Below are 22828 nucleotides of genomic sequence, written 5' to 3'. Positions count from 1 at the left end.
GAATCGCTATTTGAGAATCGCAAAACGCTATGAATGTAGGATTTGCAAACAATTTTGCGAATCCTACATATTCCTTAATTGCAAATTGCAAATTGTGATTCGAAATTAAGGTATACCTCCATATTCATTCCTAGGGGCCTAGAGGCCCATAGGAATGAAGAGGAAAACATTCTCAATTTGCGATTCTCAATTAGAGAATCGCAAATTGAGAATGCAATTTCAAGGGTGTCAGGGTGTCACAAGGACACCCTGTTGCACCCCTGAAATGTGCATGTGTGCACATGTGGCACACATACATGCCCTAAGGGCATGTATGTGTGCCACATGGCACTTTGAAAAATGCAAAGAAGTACATTTTTCAGAGAAATTGCAAATTACCACCAACTTGAAGTTGGTGGTAATTTGCGATTACTTAAGGCCAAATTGCACTTTTTCTGTGCTTCTTACATTGCATTTAAGGAATAGCAATTTGCGATTTCTTAAATGCAATCGCAAAATAGGGAATCGCAAATTTTGCGATTCCTTATTTTGCAAGGCAGTTTTTCTTTCATACATACCACTGAGGCCAATTGCAATCGCGAATTTCGGCGTTTGCGATCGCAAATTGAAATGATTCATGTGGCCCATAGTCTTTCTGCCTCTAAACATAAAAGGCCCACTCCTTCATTTAGAGTACAGTGGTAAATCCAGGAAAAAATACTCTTATGCCGTAGTAATGCTAATGCAATAGGGACGTGTTTTATTACTGCTTAACTTTAAATCCGTGTGAATGGTAAAGTGTACGTTAATATCATTATGACCTATCTCTGTAACTGTCCCTATACTCTAATTGAGGCACTCAAAGGTTACCAGAAAGACAGGGATAGAAACACTATTGAGAAAAAAGATCCTTAAAAGGAAGTTTTTCAGATCTAACTGCAGGCCCAGCTCTAGAATGACACGGGGACGCCAATGAACAGGCGAGTGTGATGTGGTGTAAAGGGTGGGGTGAAAACCTGCAGTACTAGATGCTCTGAGATAATCAGCTTGCACCAGATGTGGTTGGTTCACAATAATATATAAACAGAAACATGAAATATATTGGTTGTATTGCATCCTGTATTTTCAAAGGCTTGAAATCTCTGGCATGGTTACACATACACCTGGCTCTGGCAGTTTACATTTAGTAAACTGATCAGTGGCTCTAGGTTTGGGGCACCCCTGAAATTCTTCCCTTAGTGCTACCCAGTGACCGAAGTAAGTGAGCCACCCTCCCTTGTTCCTTTTCCAAAGAGTGTTTACGAGGTTCTCACCCAATTTGCATTGATGAAAACATAAAATAATGCTAAATAATGCATATCATAGCACACTTTTCTACACACATTGTCAAAGGAGCTATGGATTTAAAGATTGATAGAGGGGACAGGGCGTTCCTCATCCTGTTGGACCTGTCTGCTGCGTTTGACACGGTGAGCCACTCCGTTCTCACGCAGCGTTTAAGGGCAATAGGGATCCAAGACTCCGCGCTGGCCCTCCTCACCTCTTTCCTGACAGGGAGAGAACACAGGGCCTGCTGGGATAACCTTAAGTCAGACAAATTTCATCTTCCTTGCGGAGTCCCTCAGGGCTCGGCACTGTCATCCACATTATTTAAAATCTATGTGACTCCGTTTCTGCTCGTCTCATTTGCTGATGACACACAAATTGTAATCTCTATACCTTCCCCAGATAATTATCCCTTGGCCAGGTTTCATAGTTGTATGGTACACATTATTCAATGGATGCACCTTAACTACTTAAAATTGATCACTCAAAAGGCAGAGGTCATTGAATTTGGCTCTGGCCATCCCATCTGGAATTCTGACTGGTGGCGGGGAGAAGCAGGAGCCTGCCCACTGCCTGTGACTAAAATGAGAAACCTGGGTGTGATGTTTGACACCCAGCTCAGCTTTATGGGGCAGATAAACCAGGTCACTTCGGCCTGTTATTTCACTCTGAGAATTCTGCGGAAGATTTTACCGTATCTCCCTATGGAGCTACGGAAAACAGTTGTCATGGCACTCATTCTGTCTCGGATTGATTATTGCAATGCTCTCTATCTTGGTTTGAAAAAGAGACAATTGAACAAGTTGCAATCCCTACAGAATGCGGCAGCACGGACCCTATTGAATCTCACTAAATATATCCATATATCTGGGGCTATTAGAAAACGTCATTGGCTCCCAGTTAAGGAGCGAGTTGAATTTAAAGCGTTATGCTTGGTACACAAAACCTTACATGGAGGTGGACCTATAGAATATTGTAAATTATTTCAATGGTATATTCCCGGTCGCTCCCTGCACTCAACAAAGCAAGCACTCGTTAGGACTCCAAGAATCAAGAAAATAAAGTGGGGTGGCAGAAGCCTCTACTATCTAGCTCCTAAACTATGGAATAAGCTACCATTGAAAACCTGGCTTTTTCCTGCTGAGTAACCATTTCCTTCCCTGCCTTTCATATCTCTGCTATTCTAGCGCCAAGATGCCTCGGCAATAGAGCGCTTTATAAACTTTCATTCATTTATTCATTCATTCAAAGGGCAGAGTTTTAAACGTCAATTTTGAAGGGATTCTGGTTCAGGCTCGTGGGCTCATGTACATGCTTATTCATGCCAACCATTGTCGACTTGTGCTTTGAACTCCTTATGGTGTCCTGCCTCAAAGCTTGGTGACCGGTCTCAACACCTCAGTACCACCTTCAAATGCTGGGAACAGCGTCTTCTGCCCAGGTTCATCCTCATCCTTGCAGCCCTTGTAGCATCATATGCCCCGGTAAATCTTTCCTGCATTGTTATCATACTTCAGGGGCTCTTTCCAATGACCAGGTTCAGATTCACACTCTGTCTACAGCTTCATACCAGACACATGCACGTATACACGCACACGCACACCGGTCTGTGCTGTCCATTACCCTCACCCATCCGGCCCGTATTGGTGGCCATGTCTACTTCAGAGCTCCTGGTTCTCACTAGTGACCTGCTTCCAGTCTGGGGGAAAGAAAACGGGAACCAGTAGTTCTAGTTCTCAGCGCCAGATGTCACGGTGCTGCTCGTGACATGGACGTCTATTCAGCAAATCACCAGGACTAGCGGAAGTGACTTCACTTGCCTTGAAATCCTGATAACTTCCCACCCTAGCATGTCAACAGTCCCCTATGTTCTGCTGAGAGTTTAAGAGAATAGATAGGATTGCAAATTACAGAAAGAATTCAGGGCTTTAAGCCTTCCTGCTGATGCCTCTTGGCTCTGGAGACCAGGGGAGGCAAAGGCTGTGATGGGTATACAAAGGGGAAGGCAGAGGTTGTCAAGACTACCTCTGCTCACCACTGATTTACAAAATGGATTCTGCTCTAGGCTCAAGTGTACCTGTCAGATGTTTTGGTGTGGCTCAGGTCAAAGTCTTTATGCATGGCCTCACTTTGTTTTTTATTCAAGAAACACCCTTTGAATAAAAAAAAAAAATTCTGGGGGAAAAAATTTACTTCCCAATGGATTCTGCATTTGGCACAAACTCATAGTATGGCTGTCATTCTTCTTCATCAGAAACAAACAGGCAATACCTGCTTATTTATTTGATAAATCCATTTTTAGCGGAACTGTGGCCCCCTGAAAGTCACAGGGCTCATTGGCAAGAGGGCAGTAACCTCCTCATTGTAGACTTACAAAGCCAAGGCTTGCTAAGCCCAGGGCTGGGGCAGCGTCAACATCCGGTCCAGATTCAGCTGTGAGGACTGCAGAGGCAGCAGGTGGTGGGTGAGAACAGAGGCAGGGTGTTTGTTGAATGGAAGTGTATGCTTTATGTTGTTATGGGCCTCCCCTTCTGCCCTCATTGACTGAGCCTTCCAGGATCTCAGGTTCAACCAATGAGGAGTAGGGGGGTCCAGGTAATTTACCAATGTTGTGCCAAAGACATTTATCACATGAAGTGCTGGCTAAACAGTCTGCCGGTCCCTTCCCTTGTCCACTTAGATCAGACGTCTTCAAACTCTTTTGCTCCGAGCCCCCCTAAGAAAAATGTTTTAAAGTCAGGCCCCCCTCCAAAACTTTACGGCAAGGATTGGGTGAGTGGGAAGGAAAAGGCTGAGTGCAGGGTGCATGGCTTATAAAATAATTTCAGGAGTACTTTTACTATTTCTCATAAACCACACTAAGAGCCTGATTGCGACTTTTGGCGCTGCAGCACCGGGTCTGTCCCGCCGCCGCACCACCAAAGCCGTGGTCAGGCCGCCCAGCAGATTACAAGTGTAACTCCTACCTGATGAGCTTTGATGTTCCTATGGCTGTGCCCTGATAATGGGCACCTCAATAGGAACGCCAAAAACAGTTCCTGCATGGCACGGAATGAAAAGTTCATGCTGGGCAGAAACCAGGGTGCATGCATACAGGAGGCAAATGTTGTGACCCCCTGCATGCACCCGAGGGCGCAGAGGCTCAAGGGCGGCCCTGTAGAGCCCTCTTTGTTATCTCCCCACCAGGGTTTTCATGGAGAAGGAGCCACTATTAAAACCATAGCAGAGAGGAAACTCTTGATATGTTCGGCGGGACTGCGGTGGGACTGCCTCCTAACTGCTGCACCACTACCAGGGAGTGGCAGTTCCCTGGCGGCTGTGGCGGGCAATGGCAGTCTCACCGCCCTCTGCGTCTTTTACCCCTCCACCACTGTGCCGGACCATCACACTAACCTTGAAGCAGGCCCTTTTCCCTTTCATAAAAAAGAGCTCCCACATGTTGTCACCCTTTTTATTGCAATGGTGCCCTTGGCCCTAATGTTAGAAAGGAAAATAAGCTCAGATGCACCTTTTGTAAAGTGAGGCAGTCATGCTTGTGATGCAGTGAGCCCCACTGATCCCTGGGCCCCAGTGCTGCTGAACCTGCTTCACTAATGTTAGCTACTGCCTTGCAAAGAGGGCAGTCTCTTCTACCCATTGTTAAAAACATGGATTCCCATCTAGCCACACACCCTTCTCTGCTTTCACTCTGAGGCCAAACACAGGTGTCTCCACTGCTTTAATTTTTTCCCTTCATGTTCTATTGCTCTGAGGCCCAAATAAACACTGGCAAGTCCTAATGCAAGGAAGGATAGTAAACAGCCATTATTAAGGTTTAGTTGGCTATTCATACCTCTGGTTCCTGGTACCACTGTACCTACAGTGCAGTAAAAAAGAAGCAAGAGTGACCTGGGCTCTAATCCTAAGGAAAAGGGGCACCCACTCCACTTCATGGTAAGGCAGCCATAACTAAGCAGCAGTGGTTCCATACACAGCTGACAGCATTACCTGCTGCACTAATGGAAGGCCCTGTTTTATATATATATGAAAAAAGGCTCCCTTATATCATCCCCTTCCTTGGGGTATCTCTCTGAGGAAGCAATCTCTGGCCATTTGTGACCATAAAATGAGCCCCCACACAGTGCTTCCTCTTCTGGGCCCCCACACAGTGCTTCCTCTTCTGGGCCATCTCTTTACGTATATCTAAGAATCTCACTTGTTTCCTCTTTCTCCTAGACCATTACTCTGAGGCCCTGGGGGTTGAGAGGATCAGGGCTCTGCATCTGAATGGAAACCTGTTGACTTCCTCCCTGCCACTGCCTGGACTTATCTTTTACAAAAACAACTGCCCGTGAATAGTTGATACCGACTTTGAGGTGCACCTGCCTGAAAGCCACAATGGGGTGGTCATGCAGACAGTTGAAAACCGAAACAAGCCTTGTTTTTTGCAGTTTTATATAGCGCAAACTCGACCCGAAGGTATGAGTGCTTTACATGAGCACCAGTTGCATTACAGAGAGACACGTTCATTTTTTTTCAGGCATGGGGAGATTAAGTGATTTGCCTAGAATCACAGGATGCTTAAGCTTCCCACCAAGACTGGAACCTAGCTTCAAAGTTGGCCGCTCTGGCCGTTACGCTACATCCTCTTACCAGCCATTAATTGATTGAGTCACTTAAAGCCAGGGCCACTGGAATTATGAGTTTCTGAGGCAGCAGCGTTTTCTGCATAGTTATGGGTTTACCGCATTTGCTACATAATCCATCATCCGCTGCATAATCTTCAGATTTTAACAAAAACATTTGATTCTAGTTCAAACAAATCAAAAGTTACTTAAAAATGACTGGCGACGTGTGTTCTGGAGCAGTAGAAGGCCCTTTATAAAGTCAGACTGGTCATCTTGCCGTTGCTTATTTTGGATGCTAAACTGGTACTAATGAGGTATTTATATTTCCCGACAGTGTTACCATGAGTAAAAATGACAAACAAATTTAGTTATGCTAATCAAAATATGTGCTGAATTATGCTGCTTAATTTACCTTTTCTTGCATAATTGAGTTAACACAGCTGCAAAATATGGTCCTCTCTTGCCACATAATTCCAGTGGCCCTGCTTAATGCTTCATGGTGACAAAGATTTTTTTTAAGAGTTAACCTAGGGGTGTTATCAGCGGAGTTCTGGACTAATGGAGATACTTATAACATTTTTTGCACTAGGTCCAGTGTGATTACTTATTACTAAAAACTATATTTTGTAGGAACGTGTTTTTATCTCGAAAACGGCATAATTTTGCAGCATCCTGTGCTAGACAGTGTATAATGCAAGGTTAAAATAATAACTTGCATATCCACAGCGCTTTCTGTCAAAGGCTGAGACCTCGCAGCACTATCTGGGCAAAGGTCACTGTTCCCCAAAGTGTCAGCTAGGGTTCAATTATGTGTTGCTCAGGTTTCAGACTCACAGAAGTCTGCAGTGACAGTATTTGCTAACTACCAAATACTTAGACTATTTACTTATTTTCCTTTTAGACAACTTCTTAACACATGGTGACTGCTCTTCAGGGCACTCAGAATCTTTTTATAGTCCCAATTTAAAGGGATGTGTGTAAATAAAGACAGCCTGGAAATGTGGCGAATGAACAAGGCCGCAGTTCATTTGCATGTAATTGCAGAGGCATTCGCGCCTCCCTTGGAAACCATTTATGGACCCCCAGGGGGGCACGCCCCACAGTTTGAAGACCTCTGACTTAGATGAAAACTGCATGTGGACAGGCAGCAGCAGAACATTGCCATAGTCTCTAAATGCTTAGTCGACATACCGTCAATAACTAAGCAGCATGTGCATCTCAGCTGCAGCAGGGGTGGCTGGCTGGTGGGTGCTAGGTGGGGATCTGCCCGACATGCCCCCAAGGACTAGAGCTATTGATATGAGGGGAGTGAGGAAACAGGGGCATAGCTTGATCAGTGTGATTGGGGGGGGTGAGCTTTAAATTTTCCAGCAATCCCGCTGGGGCATTTTGTTAAAACCAGTGGTAGAAGTGGGCGGGATCGGAGTGGCACAATGTGCTCATACTGTTTTTTTTTTGTGTAAAATTTATGTGCTCATACTGTTTTTAATTTAAGGAAAACAGTTCCCTTACTTTCTTTGAAAAGATAACCGTCCTGGGGCGGTTAATTCCCAGAGCTGAAATGCTCCAGCTGCAGTGTAAGGCAGGGAGTCTCCTTTGCTGTGAAACCAAGCGAGGGGCAAACAGCTAAACAAGCCTTCTTGCCAGGGTGCCTGCTTACCTGAAAGGCATGTAAATGTGCACAACTGGTTAATCGGCAAATTTAAAGGAAGCTCTGAAGCCCTTATTGGCTTTAATTAATGGAATCAATTTATCGCTTCCTGATGACACAGATTTATTCTTTTTGAGCTGTATTAGAAACGAGTTACCAGCAGAGAAGTCAAGTGTGTGCTTTTTAAAAGGCGGTAACACAGCACTTGTGCTGCAGGGGCCTGTGTTACGCTCCTAACTATTCTCCACTGTTCTAATCAGGATTCAATTCCATGGCTCTTTGGTTACAGACACAGACCACTGCAGTGCATTAACTAAAAGAGGTTTCATACAGTATGAAAGTGCATTACTCATGGATTCATTTAACTTGCATTTTTAATGCACTTTGACTGCTGTTTAAATCTCATTATATGAGAAGCAGGACATGAGGGGGGCTTAAGGGACAGTGGAAAGGAAGAGGAGTGCAGATTGTTAGGGGTACTTAAAACACAATATTTGTTAAACTAATCAGCATTTTGAAGGCTTTCACAACATAGACGAGAAGAATCCGCATTTTGAAGGCTTTCAAAACATAGACGAGAGAGTGTGTGTGCTTTTGTCAGTGTTGGCATGTAAAAATCCCGGTTGAAATCCGACAGACACTTCACATTACCCGACTGAAAGCCCTAGTACCCAACTAATTACTACAGAATACATTTTTAAGGGGCTGTAACACCCCAAACACCCCCTGGATCTATGCCCCTGTGAGCAAATACCCATTATGTTGTAAACATGGCAGTGACGATAACTCAGGAACGTATCAGGAACTCTACTGACAAAAATGTGGGATGACAACAAGAGAAGATGTGAACTATTTTAAGCAGTCTTTTTGAGGCTGATAAACAAGAAAACATGAGCGTGATGAACCGCGATAACCAGCTTATCTAAGGGCGTGAATATGAGTCAGAGTGTCCTGAAACTGAGGCAGTAAGAGCAGTGGGAGAGTCAAAATGATCAATGAATGATGGACGCCGAACAAAAGGGACTTGTGCATGTTTGCCATAGTGTTCTGAAATTGCCAATTTGTAATACCCAACCACTATGTGAACTTATTAAAACTTACATAACCTTAAAAAGTAGGAAAGAGTGACTGAAAAAAGAGGCAGAACATATATATTTACCGTTCTGTATGGGCACTAATGGATTTTAAAAGGTGATCAAGGTCCTCATTCCAATTGGGCTGGATATATCAACGTCATTGGTATCTGAAATTCCAGAATGTATGTATGTTTGCATGTATATGACATTTCTATTGGGTGAACATAGCCAAAAGTCGACGGAGCACTGTACTAAGCCAAGGACAACCATAAAGTCAACAAGTGTTAGAAGAAGCATCTGCATTGTGGCATGTTAATGCATTGTTATGTTATGGTCTTTAAACTGCAGCTGTGCTTAGGGGTAAAGCATCTTCACTTCGCATCCGCGACCCCTCATGCTGTCACAATGCGGTTGTTACAACAACTGCGTTGTGACAACGCATACCATTGCTCCGCAAGTCGTTACAACGACTTGCGGAGGGGTTAGAAGGTGTTGGATTTAAAATCCAACACCTTCCCTTGTGTCCGCACAGACTGGAGTTGGAATAGTAAATTTTACTATTCCAACATCCAGCGCCCCCCCTCCACAAGTCGTTGTAACGACTGCAGAGTAATGGTATGCGTTGTCACAACGCGGTCGTTATTACGACCGCGTTGTGACAGCATACGGAATAATTAACATGCGGAGAGAAGAGGCATATTCATGCTTAGGTGGTCCTGAAGGATGCAGGGATGTTCTTCTAGATCCTGGGTGTTTATCTGGAAAAGGCCCGCTGTCTTGTTTTTACTTTTTCACGCTTCTTAGTTTCGATGGTGTCCTGGCTGTGTGTGTGCAGAGGGCCAACAGAGAGGGTGTCTTAAAGATAAGCGGGGTTCCATCATGCATAGGGTGATGTTATCATATAGCATCAGGACCTGGAGAAAACGTGCTATAGCATGTTGGATGCCCTTGAGGGGTGCCATTGTGAGGTCTGGTATGTCATTGAGCAAGGCGCTACCATCATCCACTTACAAGAGTACCAGGGCTTGAAAAACAGTTCTGAAGTCACTTTCTGGAAGAAACAGTTTCACTTTCTTTAGAAGACAAAGCTGGTAACAGACCAACTTTGCTTATTAGCAATGTATTCCTTGAAGGCGAGGTTGGTTTCCAGGGTGAATTCAAGTTACTTGGCGTTTGGTGAAAGTTGGGGTTAGAAGCTATAGATTTTCATGTCACTGAGTCAGATTTGTACTGTTTTGTGTTTATTCTCCTTTGCAAATAACAAGAATTCTGTCTTGATTGGGTTGAGCTACAGGTGCAAGCTGAGCATCCAAGTCTGGATGATGTGCAGGTAGTGTTTGAGGTGTTAGATGCCTTATGAAGAGTAGACTTTCAAGTAGAGTTGCCTATCAGTGACATATTGGTGAATCCTGGCGGTGTTATATGTGAGTAGAGCACCAAGTGGCTCCATGTGGAGGTTGAAGATGAGCGAGGGCAGCATGATCCCTGGGGCAATCCATAGGTGATTAGGATATTTTGGGTCCTTGACATGTACATGTGAATAAACTGGTGTTGGTTGGAAAGGTAGGAGAACCAGTGAAGGACATTGCTGGTGAATCCCAATCGAGACTCCAGGGTGCATAAGAGGGTGGGATGGTCGACTGTTGAAGGCTGCTGAGAAGTCCGGTAATATCAAGAGGCAGGGGCCATCCTCATCTGTGGTAGGGATAGCATCCTTTACGATGTGTAAGGTAGTGATATGTTGGTGCAACATAATCTGAAGCCAGACTGATAAACATGCTGGAAATGGTTACCATTGATGTGATCTTGAACATACACCGCATTTTCAATTATCTTGCCAATGAATGGTAGGTGAGTGATGGGCTGGTAGTTGACAAGGTCATCAAGGTCTAGTGTCCAAGATGCTGAAGATTTAAATATTAACGTATTCTAAAATGTGGAAAAGACATAATACAAGATGTGAGAACTGGTGTCTATAAAGCTGTATGTAAGAGCTGAAAATAAAATAAAATCTGTTTAAAAAAAATCAAAGTCTAGTGTAGTTTTCTTTATGAATGGGTCAATCTGGTCTGTCTTGAGAGCTTCTGGGAAGATGCTTTGAAGGAGGGCAGCATGGACAATTCCAGGATCCTGGAATACTGCAGTATTCTGACTCTGACCCTAAGGGTGCCCTTAGGAAGGAGGGGCAGGGTACTGTGGGAACCCCTATTACTGCCCTGATTGCTACTGTAATTCTCCATGTATCTGTTATTTACCACTCTGAGGTTTTCCTCGTTTTTTGGCTGGTAAATGTTCAGGGAGAAGAGTTAGTAAGCAAATTGGCCGTGCCGCAGTCTCAATTTTTTTGTAAATTCTGATTCGATTAGGAATTACTTCAAACTTGTCATACATCATGAATACCAATACATATGATACGTTTGCCAATTGTACCAGATGCTGAATCTTAAAGCTTTGTTTTGTTACAATTGGGGAAACCTATCAAGTCCTATCTTTAATTTGAAAACAGTGATATAGTAGTTCTCGGGTCCCGCATGGGTAGGTTTTAAGCAAATAGAAGTTTTCTGCTCACTGTCCATTCCAGGGAACGGTAGAAGACCTGAGTCCTTGGAAGCTATTGGATTTGTCCAAATGCCTCTAAGATATTTTGTACAGAGTACCTTACACCGGTGTGTAAGCGGTATTGGGAGAGTGTGCTTTAGCTGGAGATTCAGGAGTATTAAATCAAGAGATTATGCTGAATTGGACTGGCCACAGCACCACCAGAAAATGGAGAACGGGGGACCCAATTGTGTGGCACAATACCATAAAGAGTACTTCTTTTCAACAGCAAATAATCCAGATGAAACAAACACAAAGAAGCATTGCTTTTTACCTGTACCTCAGAATAATAGGTTAGATGGCAAATAGTAGCTACACAATGGGCCCTGTGTAGATCGTACCCAGACCAGAAGTGCACTCCCACCCAAGTTGTTTGGTTTGTTGGCACACAATTTGGATCCCTTGGGTGAGATGGTGTGCTGGGAGACAGAAGTGGTGAGAAGAGGGGCTTAGTGTTTGAGGTCCCCTGAACTGAACAGATGAGGCAGATGGAAGTATGCTGTTGTTGAAACAAGACATGGCAGTCAGTGAGCTGGTGGCTCGGGGGGAGGGGTGAGTGGCAGCAGACTGGGCAGGATGGTAACTGTTAGGTATCTATGAAAGATGAAAGGATGCAAAGGGCACAAAAATACCATAGCGGTGAGAGTGAACAAGAAGAGTATACTACCAGAATATCGAAAAATATTGTGATCTAAATATAAGTGCATATCGGTAAGAAAGAATATGTGACTGTATATTACACTACTCCATATCTGTTTAGAATACATATATAGATATGTTCACTGACAAAATGTTAAAATGATATAATAGTTAGGTATGATAAAATATCTTACTTTAAATTTTTTTTAAACCCTCAGAAATTCACTAAAAGAACACAAAGGTTAAAGTGACGTTATAGTTAGGTGATAATGTAAGTTAAATGGTAAAATTTTAAACTCAAAACACTGAAATTCACCAAGTATAGTTAAATGAAGTAACTATAACTTGCACACTCACCAGGCACAATGATGTCATTAATGATGTAATTTCCTATGTAATTAGTGATGTTATCAATGATATCATAGAACATGTCATGAGAGATGTCATGTGTGAGGTCATAAGCAGTGCATGGCAGTGGTGGTAGCCAAAGTGTAGTTATACACAAGTCAAAGTTTCCATAAGAAGAGCGCTTTTTGTTTTGCTAATAACTTTGGCGCCATGTGACGAATCTTCATAAACGGTTCCCAAAACAAAAATCCATCCACCTCAGCTCCTTCCTGGAAAGTTTTGGGATGATCCGGCAAAAGACGGCTCCCAAAACACCTTTTTCCCATGCAATTTCCATAGGGAAAATGAGACACCAATACAGAAAACAATGGCTGAGCAGAATTGCACCACATTTAGCAGAAAACTTTTGAAATTACTCTGCGAACCCTAAAATATTTTTTAAAACAAGGAGAAAAGGATTCGATGGACTTAAGCATGAGGGGCTGACTGCCTGCAAAGGGGTGGTCACTGTTCCTGGCCGCAGTCAAGACCCTGCAGGCAACCCCCGCTGTGCATGACCAAAGGCTGGATCGGCTATTTTTAAAGGGTAGGGCGCAGGCAGCAGGAACTGATGTACAGGGCTGAAGGGTACACGCAGCAGGAACTGTCCACTCTCAAATGTTTCAATGCAGGCCGTGGCTGACCTATCGCCGGCCCTTGAAGTCATCAATTACAGTGTACAACCGGTTGTGTGCAATGGGAAATAGCCACCCATGGTAGGTTGTGCATTGGACGAGGCTGAAGACCAGGCCCTGCAGCCAACACCCACGGCACAGAGACGAAATCTTGCACATTGGGATTTATCAAGTGTGGACTGTTGGGTGTCGCTGGCGTTTGGTCAGATCAGGTTGCCTTCTTGTGGGGGGTCGGGCTCATGGCCCGGCTGTACGGCAGGTCCTACAGCCAGCCTCCATTGATCTCAGCTGATGGCCATGTGTAGCGGGGATTGGCTGTCAGCAGAGGATTTTGTGTGCTCTATTTGAAGGCCAGATCCTGCAGCCAACCCCTGCTTTACAGAGCCAATGGATGTGCACAGTGTGGGCTGGTTGCTCTGAATGGGTTGGGCACAGAGCCTGACCAAGCGACATATCTCAGCTGTGCATAACAGATGATAGAGTGTTTGTAACACTGGTTGATGTCATCTGTGATATTGTCAGTGATGACATCAGTGGTATCATTTATGATGGCATTTCAGAGGTCATCAATGTTGTAATCAATGATGCCATTCAAATGTAATGAGCGATGTTATATGTGAGGTTATAAACGGTGCATGATAGGGGCTCAAGTTAATGTTTGCTAACCTAACCATAACTGGAAAACGTCAGTGTTTTTCCAAACTTTAGCTATGTTTTTTTCAGTGAATATCAGAGTGTATTTTAAATAGTTTTAGGTTCTTCTAGACAAAGCTAACCATAACGGTACTTTAACCTTTGTATTTTTCAGTGAAAAAAATATATAAACATGCACAGAATAGTAAATCTGTATGTCATAATATTTTTGCACATCAAGCTCTGTACTGTTTCTGGGTTGTTGGTGTGCCTCTCAGGGTGGACATTCTATGCCCTACTCGCAGTGGTGGCTGGTAGGGAACCGTGGCGGGGAGTGCTGACTCCTCCCCTCCAAAGTGCCTTGAATGGCACCGAAGTACAGGAGGATGCTTCCTCGTAGGTTCACTCTGGGGCGCGGACTGATACCCACAGCATTCTTGCCTGACCTGAGCAGGAGTGAATGCCTGACCCATTCAGCAGCACAGTGGCATCTCAGACAGGTGGGACATAATTCCCTGGCCCTACCAAAGGCAGAATGGTGCTTGCAAGCTGGCAGTAGGTGCCTGACGTTCTCAGGAGCCAAGCCACTCCTCCACTCCTGGGCCTCCTGCTGATCCCTGGTGCTGGGGCAGGAGGTGTGGTGACATGAACCAGGGGTCATGAGAATGGCAGATGACAGCCACTCTAACCCCTCCGGTCTCTCACACCTCCCACAGTCTGGGGAACCCTTGTGGAGCCCATTGGCCCCACCCACAAACAGGATGAGCCAGACCGTTGCTGACTCCAAACTGCACTCACCTCCCTGGCTTACCTGTGTGTCCCCCCCTGTACGCATGGCCGGCTTTAGCACTGGTGGCGCCTGGTGTGACAATCGTTTTGGGCGCACCCACACCCCCTAACTGTCTCCTCAGATTCTCTCACTACCACCGGGCTAAAGTGCCACTCATCTTTCCAATCATACGTTATTGCTAAACACAGCGCTCCCCCTGAGTTCAGCGCCCCCTCCACAGGTCAGCGCCCAGTGCGGCCGCAGCAGTCGCACTGCCCTAAAGCCGGCCCTGCTTTTATGCAGCGGGCCTGCAGGGATCACAGCACCAGGCAGAGGCTGCTCCCCGCCAGAGGATGCCCCCTGGAGATGTGCTGGAAGCCTGACGTGGTCGTTTCTCCACCTCGGAAGACACAAGTGCGATACTAATCCCTCTAGCCATATCTTCATAGGTGAACACTTTCAGCATCTTAGAATAAATCCTTCCTCTGATCCTCTCATTTTTTAAGGCTTCTCTTAATTTCTTGAGCTCTGTGGCTTGGTTGTGCCGTGTTTGGCGCATTTAACCTGTGTTGGTTTCTGGCCATCAGAAGACGTTGTGCTGAGGGTTTTTCAACTCACATTTACATTAGTTAAAGTGAACTCTAGCTCTGGAATGCAGGGTTGTTGTCTAAAAAGCCAAGACTGTGACATGAGGCCACTTGGCAGCTGTAACTACAGTCTGTAAACATCATGGATCATACTCCATATAGACGGGCGCTACATCTTGCAGCTATTTTGTGTGGCTCACATTTAATCATGCTTTTATTGTATTGTATTGTAATTGCATTTATATAGCGCTTACCACCCCTGACGAGGCGTCAACGCACTTTTTCGGCATGTAGCGCAACCCATAAAAGATTAGTATAGTGAAATATGAAAGTAATTTGAGTGGTGGATATAGCACAACATGACGAGAATGACTCAAAGCACTATAACAACACTGTTAACCCCTTGCGTGCGGTGCGAATTTTCACGCTGTGTGGGCGTTTTACTAAGTGGGCGGGATTCGGATGGCCGGGAGCCGTCCTGCGCACACGCCCACCGTGACGCGTGACAGCTCCCGGCTGTCACAAGCATGCAAGTGGTTAAGACAAATGCGTTTTACATTTGCGCATTGTCTCATCAACATTTCCTGGCAAATGTAACACTTTATCTCGGGAAAACATGTGTGTTGTATCTCTGTATGAATGCTGTAATTGTTCTAATTGCCTCCTAATGGGAGTTGGCAGTTTCTGTGGTTTTGCCTTCTGTCCATAATAATCTACTCCGAGGATAACAGAGCAGTTATCACTGCTGTCTGCTCACTCCCGCCTCCTCAGTAAAACAGCTACAGAGGCCTTTATCAGTGAGCACAGAGACAGGCCAATGCTGGTCCTGCCTCCAGAGTCTTCAGAGATGGTTAGAAAAGGCTTTAAATAGAAATGAGGGCTTACTTTGTTGGGAAGTGGCATTGGGTTGATTAGAGGGACCTCCCTTAGAAATGCTTGGTCCTACCAGGCCCTCTTCTAGCACCAGGGGGCATATTATCAAGGGATTTATATCTGCTTTTTTGGCTTTAAAAGCCAAGAAAGCGGAGATAAAATTACCTCCATATCAGCAACAGGGTGCTAACACGCAAATTCGCATGTTAGCACCCTTTTTCTCTATGCTTCCCCTTGCATCTCTAATGATAGTCATGATATCCTATGGAAGGTGGATATCATGGCTAAGTTTGTGAGCCCTTATCATCAAGCTAACGCCAAACACCAAGAGATTATCGTTGGTTTTCCAGCGATAATCTCTCATTTGGCAGTTAGCGCGAGGATTGTTATCACTTCTGAGGTAAGCGTTGCTAATAGCACGCTATCTCAGTGATAAAAATCCACGCTACCCGGCGATAATATCCTAGCGCTAAGTGCGCTTAGCGATAATTATTGCTGGGGCTTGATAATATGGCCCCAGGTCTTCCTAACCGTAGTCCAAGATTAGATTCTTCAGGGACAGAGGCCTGAATGTTATGTCTTTTACTCATCAGACCTGCAATAGATATTGCAATAAACTGCAGTATGTTCATTCCATATGTTTTATGTTCTCAGCTAAAAAGCCTAACAATATGGCAAACACATTTATATTTAAAAAATATAAACAATATCTACTAACATTAGCTTGCTTCTTCAAATTTAAATTCTGAAGTTTAATATGAATCTAAAAATACATCAACAAAAAGCAGTTCTTTGTGAACCATTCCTTGAGATCACCAATGAAGACCAAACATAGGATGCCACTGAAAGTGATGGCGCGTGATTACCAGCTCGGAGTACCATACTCACCTGGGTCCATAAACATTCACACCTTGAACCGGTAATCCAGCTTAATTTCCTGCCTATCAGAATTGTATTCACTTTTAGGACTTATACCTGTACACCATGACTTGCCAATCCTTGTCACCTGTGCTCTAAGTCCTAAGGATCAAGGATTTTAGCATAATAGATAGAGAATAACATTTACCTTCATAAATAACCACAGACTCTGGAAAGTTTTAACAGCTTGATCTATGCAATATTTTATGAGTCAGGTGCCACAGTAGTGATATTAAGGACTTTTCAAGTAACAAAATAATTTTAAAGCATACATTCTGCAAGACTATAAAAGAACACCTTTAGACATTGGTACCTGGGAAGGGTGAAAAAGGGAAAACAGTACAAGGATCTACCACACAGATTTATATTTACCTACAATGGTGCGAAGACCAACCCTGGCCACGGGCTGGGGCAAGAAAAGGCACCCGACTAATCAGGTGCCAACAGGATAAGACAGGTGCAGATCAGGACAGGTATCCTCAGCTAAGTGCAACACCAGCGTCACACCCCTCTCTGCGGCTACACTCGGACCCCGACTGGGTAATCAATTCTCCTCCCTCAGTGAAACCCCAATTCTTCTGTCAGAGTGCTCGACCAGCCTTCTGCTCTCGATTCTCCTTCAGCATACGTTGCGTCAGTGACAGGTCTGTGGCAAGTCGGCCAATCTTACTAACTGAGCCTACCTTATTTATACCATTTTCCAGGGCATGTACCACCCTCCAGTGTTGTAAATGTGCGTATTCCCTTCATTTGATTGGTCAGAAAGGCGAGGAGAGGTCATCACACCATACCAGTATGAGATAATTTGCATTCAATAAAGTTGATCAATGTTCCCGCCCATAATTTACTTTCCCATGATTTTATTCCACCCAGCAATATTTGTTTCAAATTTATATACAAAGTATTTGATTAGTTCATATTTCTTCCTCTTGTGGGGTAAGAAGGTCATTTTCCCAGGAACATCAGGGGTAAGGCGGTCTTTGGCATGGTTTCAATGCCACCGCTCGAGATCTCTCAGTGCTTCCAGCACATGAGCAGAGGGAATTCAATATGGCGATTCAAGTCACCCTTCAGGCCCAAATACGAGCTAATAATAAAGTCAAAGAGAGACACATTAGAATGCGAAAATAAATGAATGCACTGTATACCACTTATTTTTACTCTAACCCCATTACTTTATTTTAACTATAGCATTAATAGTTAAGCAGGACAAACAAAGTCTAGTTCGAGCAGAAGCATGCGCATTAGTATGTGAGACATGAAGCAGCCATCTTTCATACGAGTGCGCCGCTGCAAGAATTCCCACCAAAGGCATAGATACGTCACACCACGTAGATGTGGCAGACGCATGCGCAGAAGAGTTCCCGCATTTTCGGCGGCCATATTAGGACACTCAGGTTACTGTTAGTAAAAGCACATAGGAAAGCTTCCCCTAGATACCAGAAATGTTGTGTAGTGCGGTTTTAGTATTCACAAAACATGTTGGTTGATAAATTACATGTTATTTCGAGAGGATTGAATCCGAGCAAGTTTCTTTACGTATGAAACCTTGCTCCATCAAAAGTAAATGAGTGCTCTAACTTAATGCCAAGACTTCTTTATAAGTCATGGTACCATGTGACTTAAACAAGGGCAAAAGGCTTTCCCTTCGCAAGACCAACATTTTCTATGCAGAAAAGCATAATATGTGTAATAGTTTCAATCTCCCTCCTTTTATAATCATGATTAAAGCTCCGTTATTCTCTTTAGGATACTACTTTAGGGTAGATCCCAACCCTACACCTTATTCACCAGGTGCGCCTGAACTCAGGTGAGGTGTTATCAAGATAAGGTTCAAAACCAAATTGGTATGATACCAGAACATAACCAAAATAGCCTCTGACAGGAATATTTTTTGTTGCATGTGTTTGGTGTTGTTGACATTAAATCTGTATTTGTAGACATAGAGGTTACTGTGTACCCATTCGCAGCTGAGGCGGCTCCTGCCATCTCAACCGACCTACCCTTGCAGCGACTGGCGGCAGTAGCAGCAGCTTTGTGGTCCAACAACCCAGTGTTGATGTGCTGTTCCTGGTTAGAGGTCTATTCAGTTCCCATAACTGGGGTGCTTTTCCTTCATGATATGTGGGGTACGCATGAGATGTGTTTGGACTCCACCTCATGCTGCACATGATGGCGCCTTTCCTATGGGAAAGCTGGCGGCGTCCAGGCCGGACATGCCGACCTGAATGTACTCCTTCGCAGATTCCCTTTCCTGATGGCTACCCTGCGTAGCTAATGGGTCCAGAGTAGCTTAACTTCTGCTCCGTGCTTTAAATGGGCCAGTACTATCCGGTACTGAGTACCGGCACTTTTTTATTTTGAGATGGAGAGTACCTGCACTTCTCAAGAGTGGCGTAATACTTTTAATTGGAGTGTACCAGCGCTTCTCAGAAACAAGCAATCCTATTTTTCCAATTGAAGCACTGCTTGCTTCTGCTTCAATAAAACAGGTCCATCCAGTTTCCTGCGCTGTTGTTGGTTCCCCAGGAAACAGGGACAGACGCAGGCCTTTGTCTGAGCGCCGAACATAAAATCCTCGAGGCTAGTCCAAATGAGTCTGACCTATGTGTCCTCGATGCAGAGCCCCCGAAAGGTGGATACATGGAAGGTACATTTCTACAGGATTGGAGCAGGGCTTAAACAGTTAACTCAAACCCTCTGGTTGGTCTGAGATTCCCACGAGGCCACTAAAAGAGGGTAAGTGCCGCCCTCGCTCCTGGTGCGGGGTAGATCGCCTGGTCACTGCACATCATTGGTGGAAGATCTGATCAGAAGTGGGACCTCTACTGAGCTGCTACGATCCCTCCACAGTGAGTCTTGGTCTGGGGGTCCCCCTGAACCCCTGCTGCTGTGACTGGTGGAGAGAATGGCGGCTCACCTGCCTGCACATGGGACATTTGATTTGTACAATGTAAAAATCAGGAAACCTGAGATTAGTCCCGGCTTCCCCACTTAAACAAACTGAGTGATCTTAGGCAATTCTTTTTTTTCACCAATTTCCCTCTTTCTTCAATATCGCACATGAAAGCACCTTCAGATACGTGCATCCAGACTACGAGCTGTACAAACGTATTCTGTTTCATTTATAAAAAAAATAATGCTGCTCGATCTACAAGACTGTGGCCACATACAGGATCCACTGAGCAACCGATTTACCTCTGCCCCTCCGTTCTCTAATGGCCTTGTCGCCAGGGCTGGGGGAGTTGGGGAAATTTGGTAGGCATGGTTCTAAGTAAATGTTTAAAAAACACACTTTTAATAACTACCTCCCAGAACAGTGCTATAATTGTGACTTATTAATGTCAAAGCTTGCGCCTGCTACAGAAATGCGCCTTTTTGAATTTTAAAGATATTTTAAAATATTTTATGCAATGTTTGTCGCATGATTTACATGGCAAACATTTCCAGGGCTCGGCTCGTGCAAAGGCTCTCGGAGCCGAGCTCGACAACTGATCGGCTCTGTCTCGGTTCTCCATGGTCAATTGTTGGCTCGCCCACCTCTAGCATAAACCCAACATGTCTTTCAGGAGAAAAGCGCTTGTAAAACTCTGAGGGGCAGATTTACAATAACTGGCGCATCCCTGCATATCAGCAGGGATGCGCCAGTTATTTTCGCGTCACGGCAGAAACCCCTTGCGCCACCATGGATGCGTTGCATTTACAATGCTGCGCACCATGGCGCAAGAGTAGACAGATGCGTGACGCATCGAATGCCGTAAAAGTGAGGCAGTGCTGGAGTTGTGTCGCAAGTGTGACGCAACTCCAGCACTGCTCGGGGGCGCCCTATACTTGCTGTACTAGATTTTGACGCAGCGGGGACGTAAAAGTGACTCAGTAAAATCTTGTAGATTTCACTGTGTCACTTTTATGGGGCCTCCTTGCGACGGAACGCCCACCCTGCATACATTATACCTGACGCAGGTATAATGTAGCGCAGGGCTTTGCAACGTGATGCATCTAACTAGATTCGTCACGTTGTAAATATGTCGCATTGTGGCACATTGTTTACGCCGCTGCTGCATCACAAAAGTGATGCAACGGCGGTGTAAAAGTGCCACAAGGAGCTTGTACATCTGCCCCTGAGTATTTCCCAAAATCCGTGAGACGAGCCGAGCACAGACCCAAGGAATAGCAAGGTCCACTGACCAATAATATAGAAAATCGTGCCACACTGTAGAATTCTGCATGGGACCCTGGTGCCCATTGCATCCAGGGGGCTTGATTCACTGGCCAAAATGGCCTCCCTTACCCAGGCTAGATAGAAAGCAATGAATGCTAAAGATCAGCGTATATTACACGTTTCTTTGAGGTGTGCCTATAGCACAACAGCTCATTTTAGAGTACAGGCCTCACTATCCAGTCTTTTTTCCCCCTCTGGCGACGGTTTGGATAACCTGCTGCCTTTCTCTCCTCAGGCTGTCACAGTGAGCATGTCTGCGGAGCCGACATCCTGTCCAGCACCACCAGGGGGAGACAAAGACCACCTGTACAGGTAACTACTGCCAAAGGCTGGATATGAAAGGCTTGAAGAGTTTCTATAGATAGAGTGTAACTAGAGTTATCATACCTGCGGATATTGGACTGAAGCACATTGGTTCTGCATGACGCAAATACAGATAATGGGTTAGGGCGTCCAAACTAATTAGTGGAACGCCAAATCTGCCTATTTTTTTTTTACTTTTTTAAACTCACACCTTGCATTTGTTTATGAAAACTGTTCAAATTTGCTTCGCAGGAGAACGTGAGGAATGGTCAAATTTTGTACTTCAAGGTAGTTGCTGCTGTTCTTTCTGCTAAAAATGCCTGTAGTGACCTGCTGGTCACTGGTCTAGGGTTCCTATTTACCGGCCACTCCCTTAGGGCTGGCTTACCCCACACCCATCCAACACAGGCGTCACAGGACATGCGACCCTGAGAATAAAAGGGGCCGGGCACACGTGCTTGGGCCAGTTCTACCAAACAGCTAACAGTCTCTGTGTCCTTAAGATTTATGCATAGGGGCCTAAGACCACACCATTGAATTGCCCACTAAGGGAGCATTTATTATGGTTTGTGTGGGTCTCAGTGGACCTTGATCGAACTGGTCAGTTCTTGCTTTGTGGGCCTTTTTTCCCCGTTGTAGGCATACACAAATCTAGCGGAATTTCCTTCAACATACAACCCCAAAAAAAAAGTATATATACCAAGGCCGCTGGGACGGCCGAAACTCGTCATGGCAATCTGTCTGTTTGACTAATAAAGTATGCTGATGAGAAGCTGGTCCTTGCCTCGTAATTCGTTAATGGAAAGCGCAGCTGCTGCGAGGTATTGCAGATATATATATATATATATATATATATATATATATATATATATATATATATATATATATATATATACATACATACATACATGTTCCAGCACCGCTTATGGTGCAACTGACAAGCCACACTCCGGTGACTTGCTGACAGGCCCGGCGGATTAATTACACCTAACTTTCTTTCTCACTTACTGTATTTGTTTCCACCTTCGCTCTGTTTGCGACTGTCACAGACTCTCCCACGTGTGGAGGACTCGCAATCATTTGTTCAAGCCCCACAGCCACTTTGCTGTCCTCTCAAGGACAATTTCTACTGACTCGCGGTCAGCTGCTTCACTTTTCTCCTCAGGCGGACTCGCCATGACCCAAGAAGCTCAAATTCGTTTTGCTTTCACTCTCACTGACACGCCCTGGTCTTGTGAGTCTTCCCAAGGCTCGGTGTTACGTCCTAACCGAATGCCCCTCGTGCAGGCACCACGCAGTTTCTCTGGGGGCAGGCTCTGCGCTGCCTGCCTCTCAGCGACTCGCCCCTTGGCGCGGACTGAGACCTTCTCAGCTTTTCTCTCCAGGTTGGCTCATGGTCGCTTTCATTTTTGATTCCCACAGACTCTCTCTTGCGCTGTAGATTCATATATTGTTTTTTCTCTGACGTACTTCACCCTGTGTTTATGTTGAACAGCTGCTCGTTGAATCACTTACTCTATCTTCCTGTTTCCTCTGGGAGGGTGACTCACTTGCTCTATTTTCTCTCTTCCAGATGTACTCCGGATCCCGAGTGATTTATTTTTCCCTCTTAGACTTTCTATTAG

At 44.9% G+C, this 22828-nt stretch overlaps 1 protein-coding gene across 1 annotated transcript in view; it reads left to right on the top strand.

Annotated features, from left to right (window-relative positions):
• TGFB1I1 (transforming growth factor beta 1 induced transcript 1) overlaps positions 1-22828 on the top strand; it is a 188440-nt gene that overhangs the window by 97657 nt on the left and 67955 nt on the right. Inside the window, exon 3 of the mRNA XM_086931839.1 lies at positions 21136-21212. Coding sequence (XP_086787965.1) covers positions 21136-21212 — 77 coding nt within the window. The remainder of the gene's footprint in view (positions 1-21135; positions 21213-22828) is intronic.

The sequence above is a fragment of the Lissotriton vulgaris genome, chromosome 7, assembly GCF_964263255.1.
Source record: "Lissotriton vulgaris chromosome 7, aLisVul1.2, whole genome shotgun sequence".
NCBI classification, from domain to species: Eukaryota; Metazoa; Chordata; class Amphibia; order Caudata; family Salamandridae; genus Lissotriton; species Lissotriton vulgaris.
The sequence above is the reverse complement of the archived record's forward strand: the minus strand, read 5'-3'. Positions and strand labels throughout refer to the sequence as shown.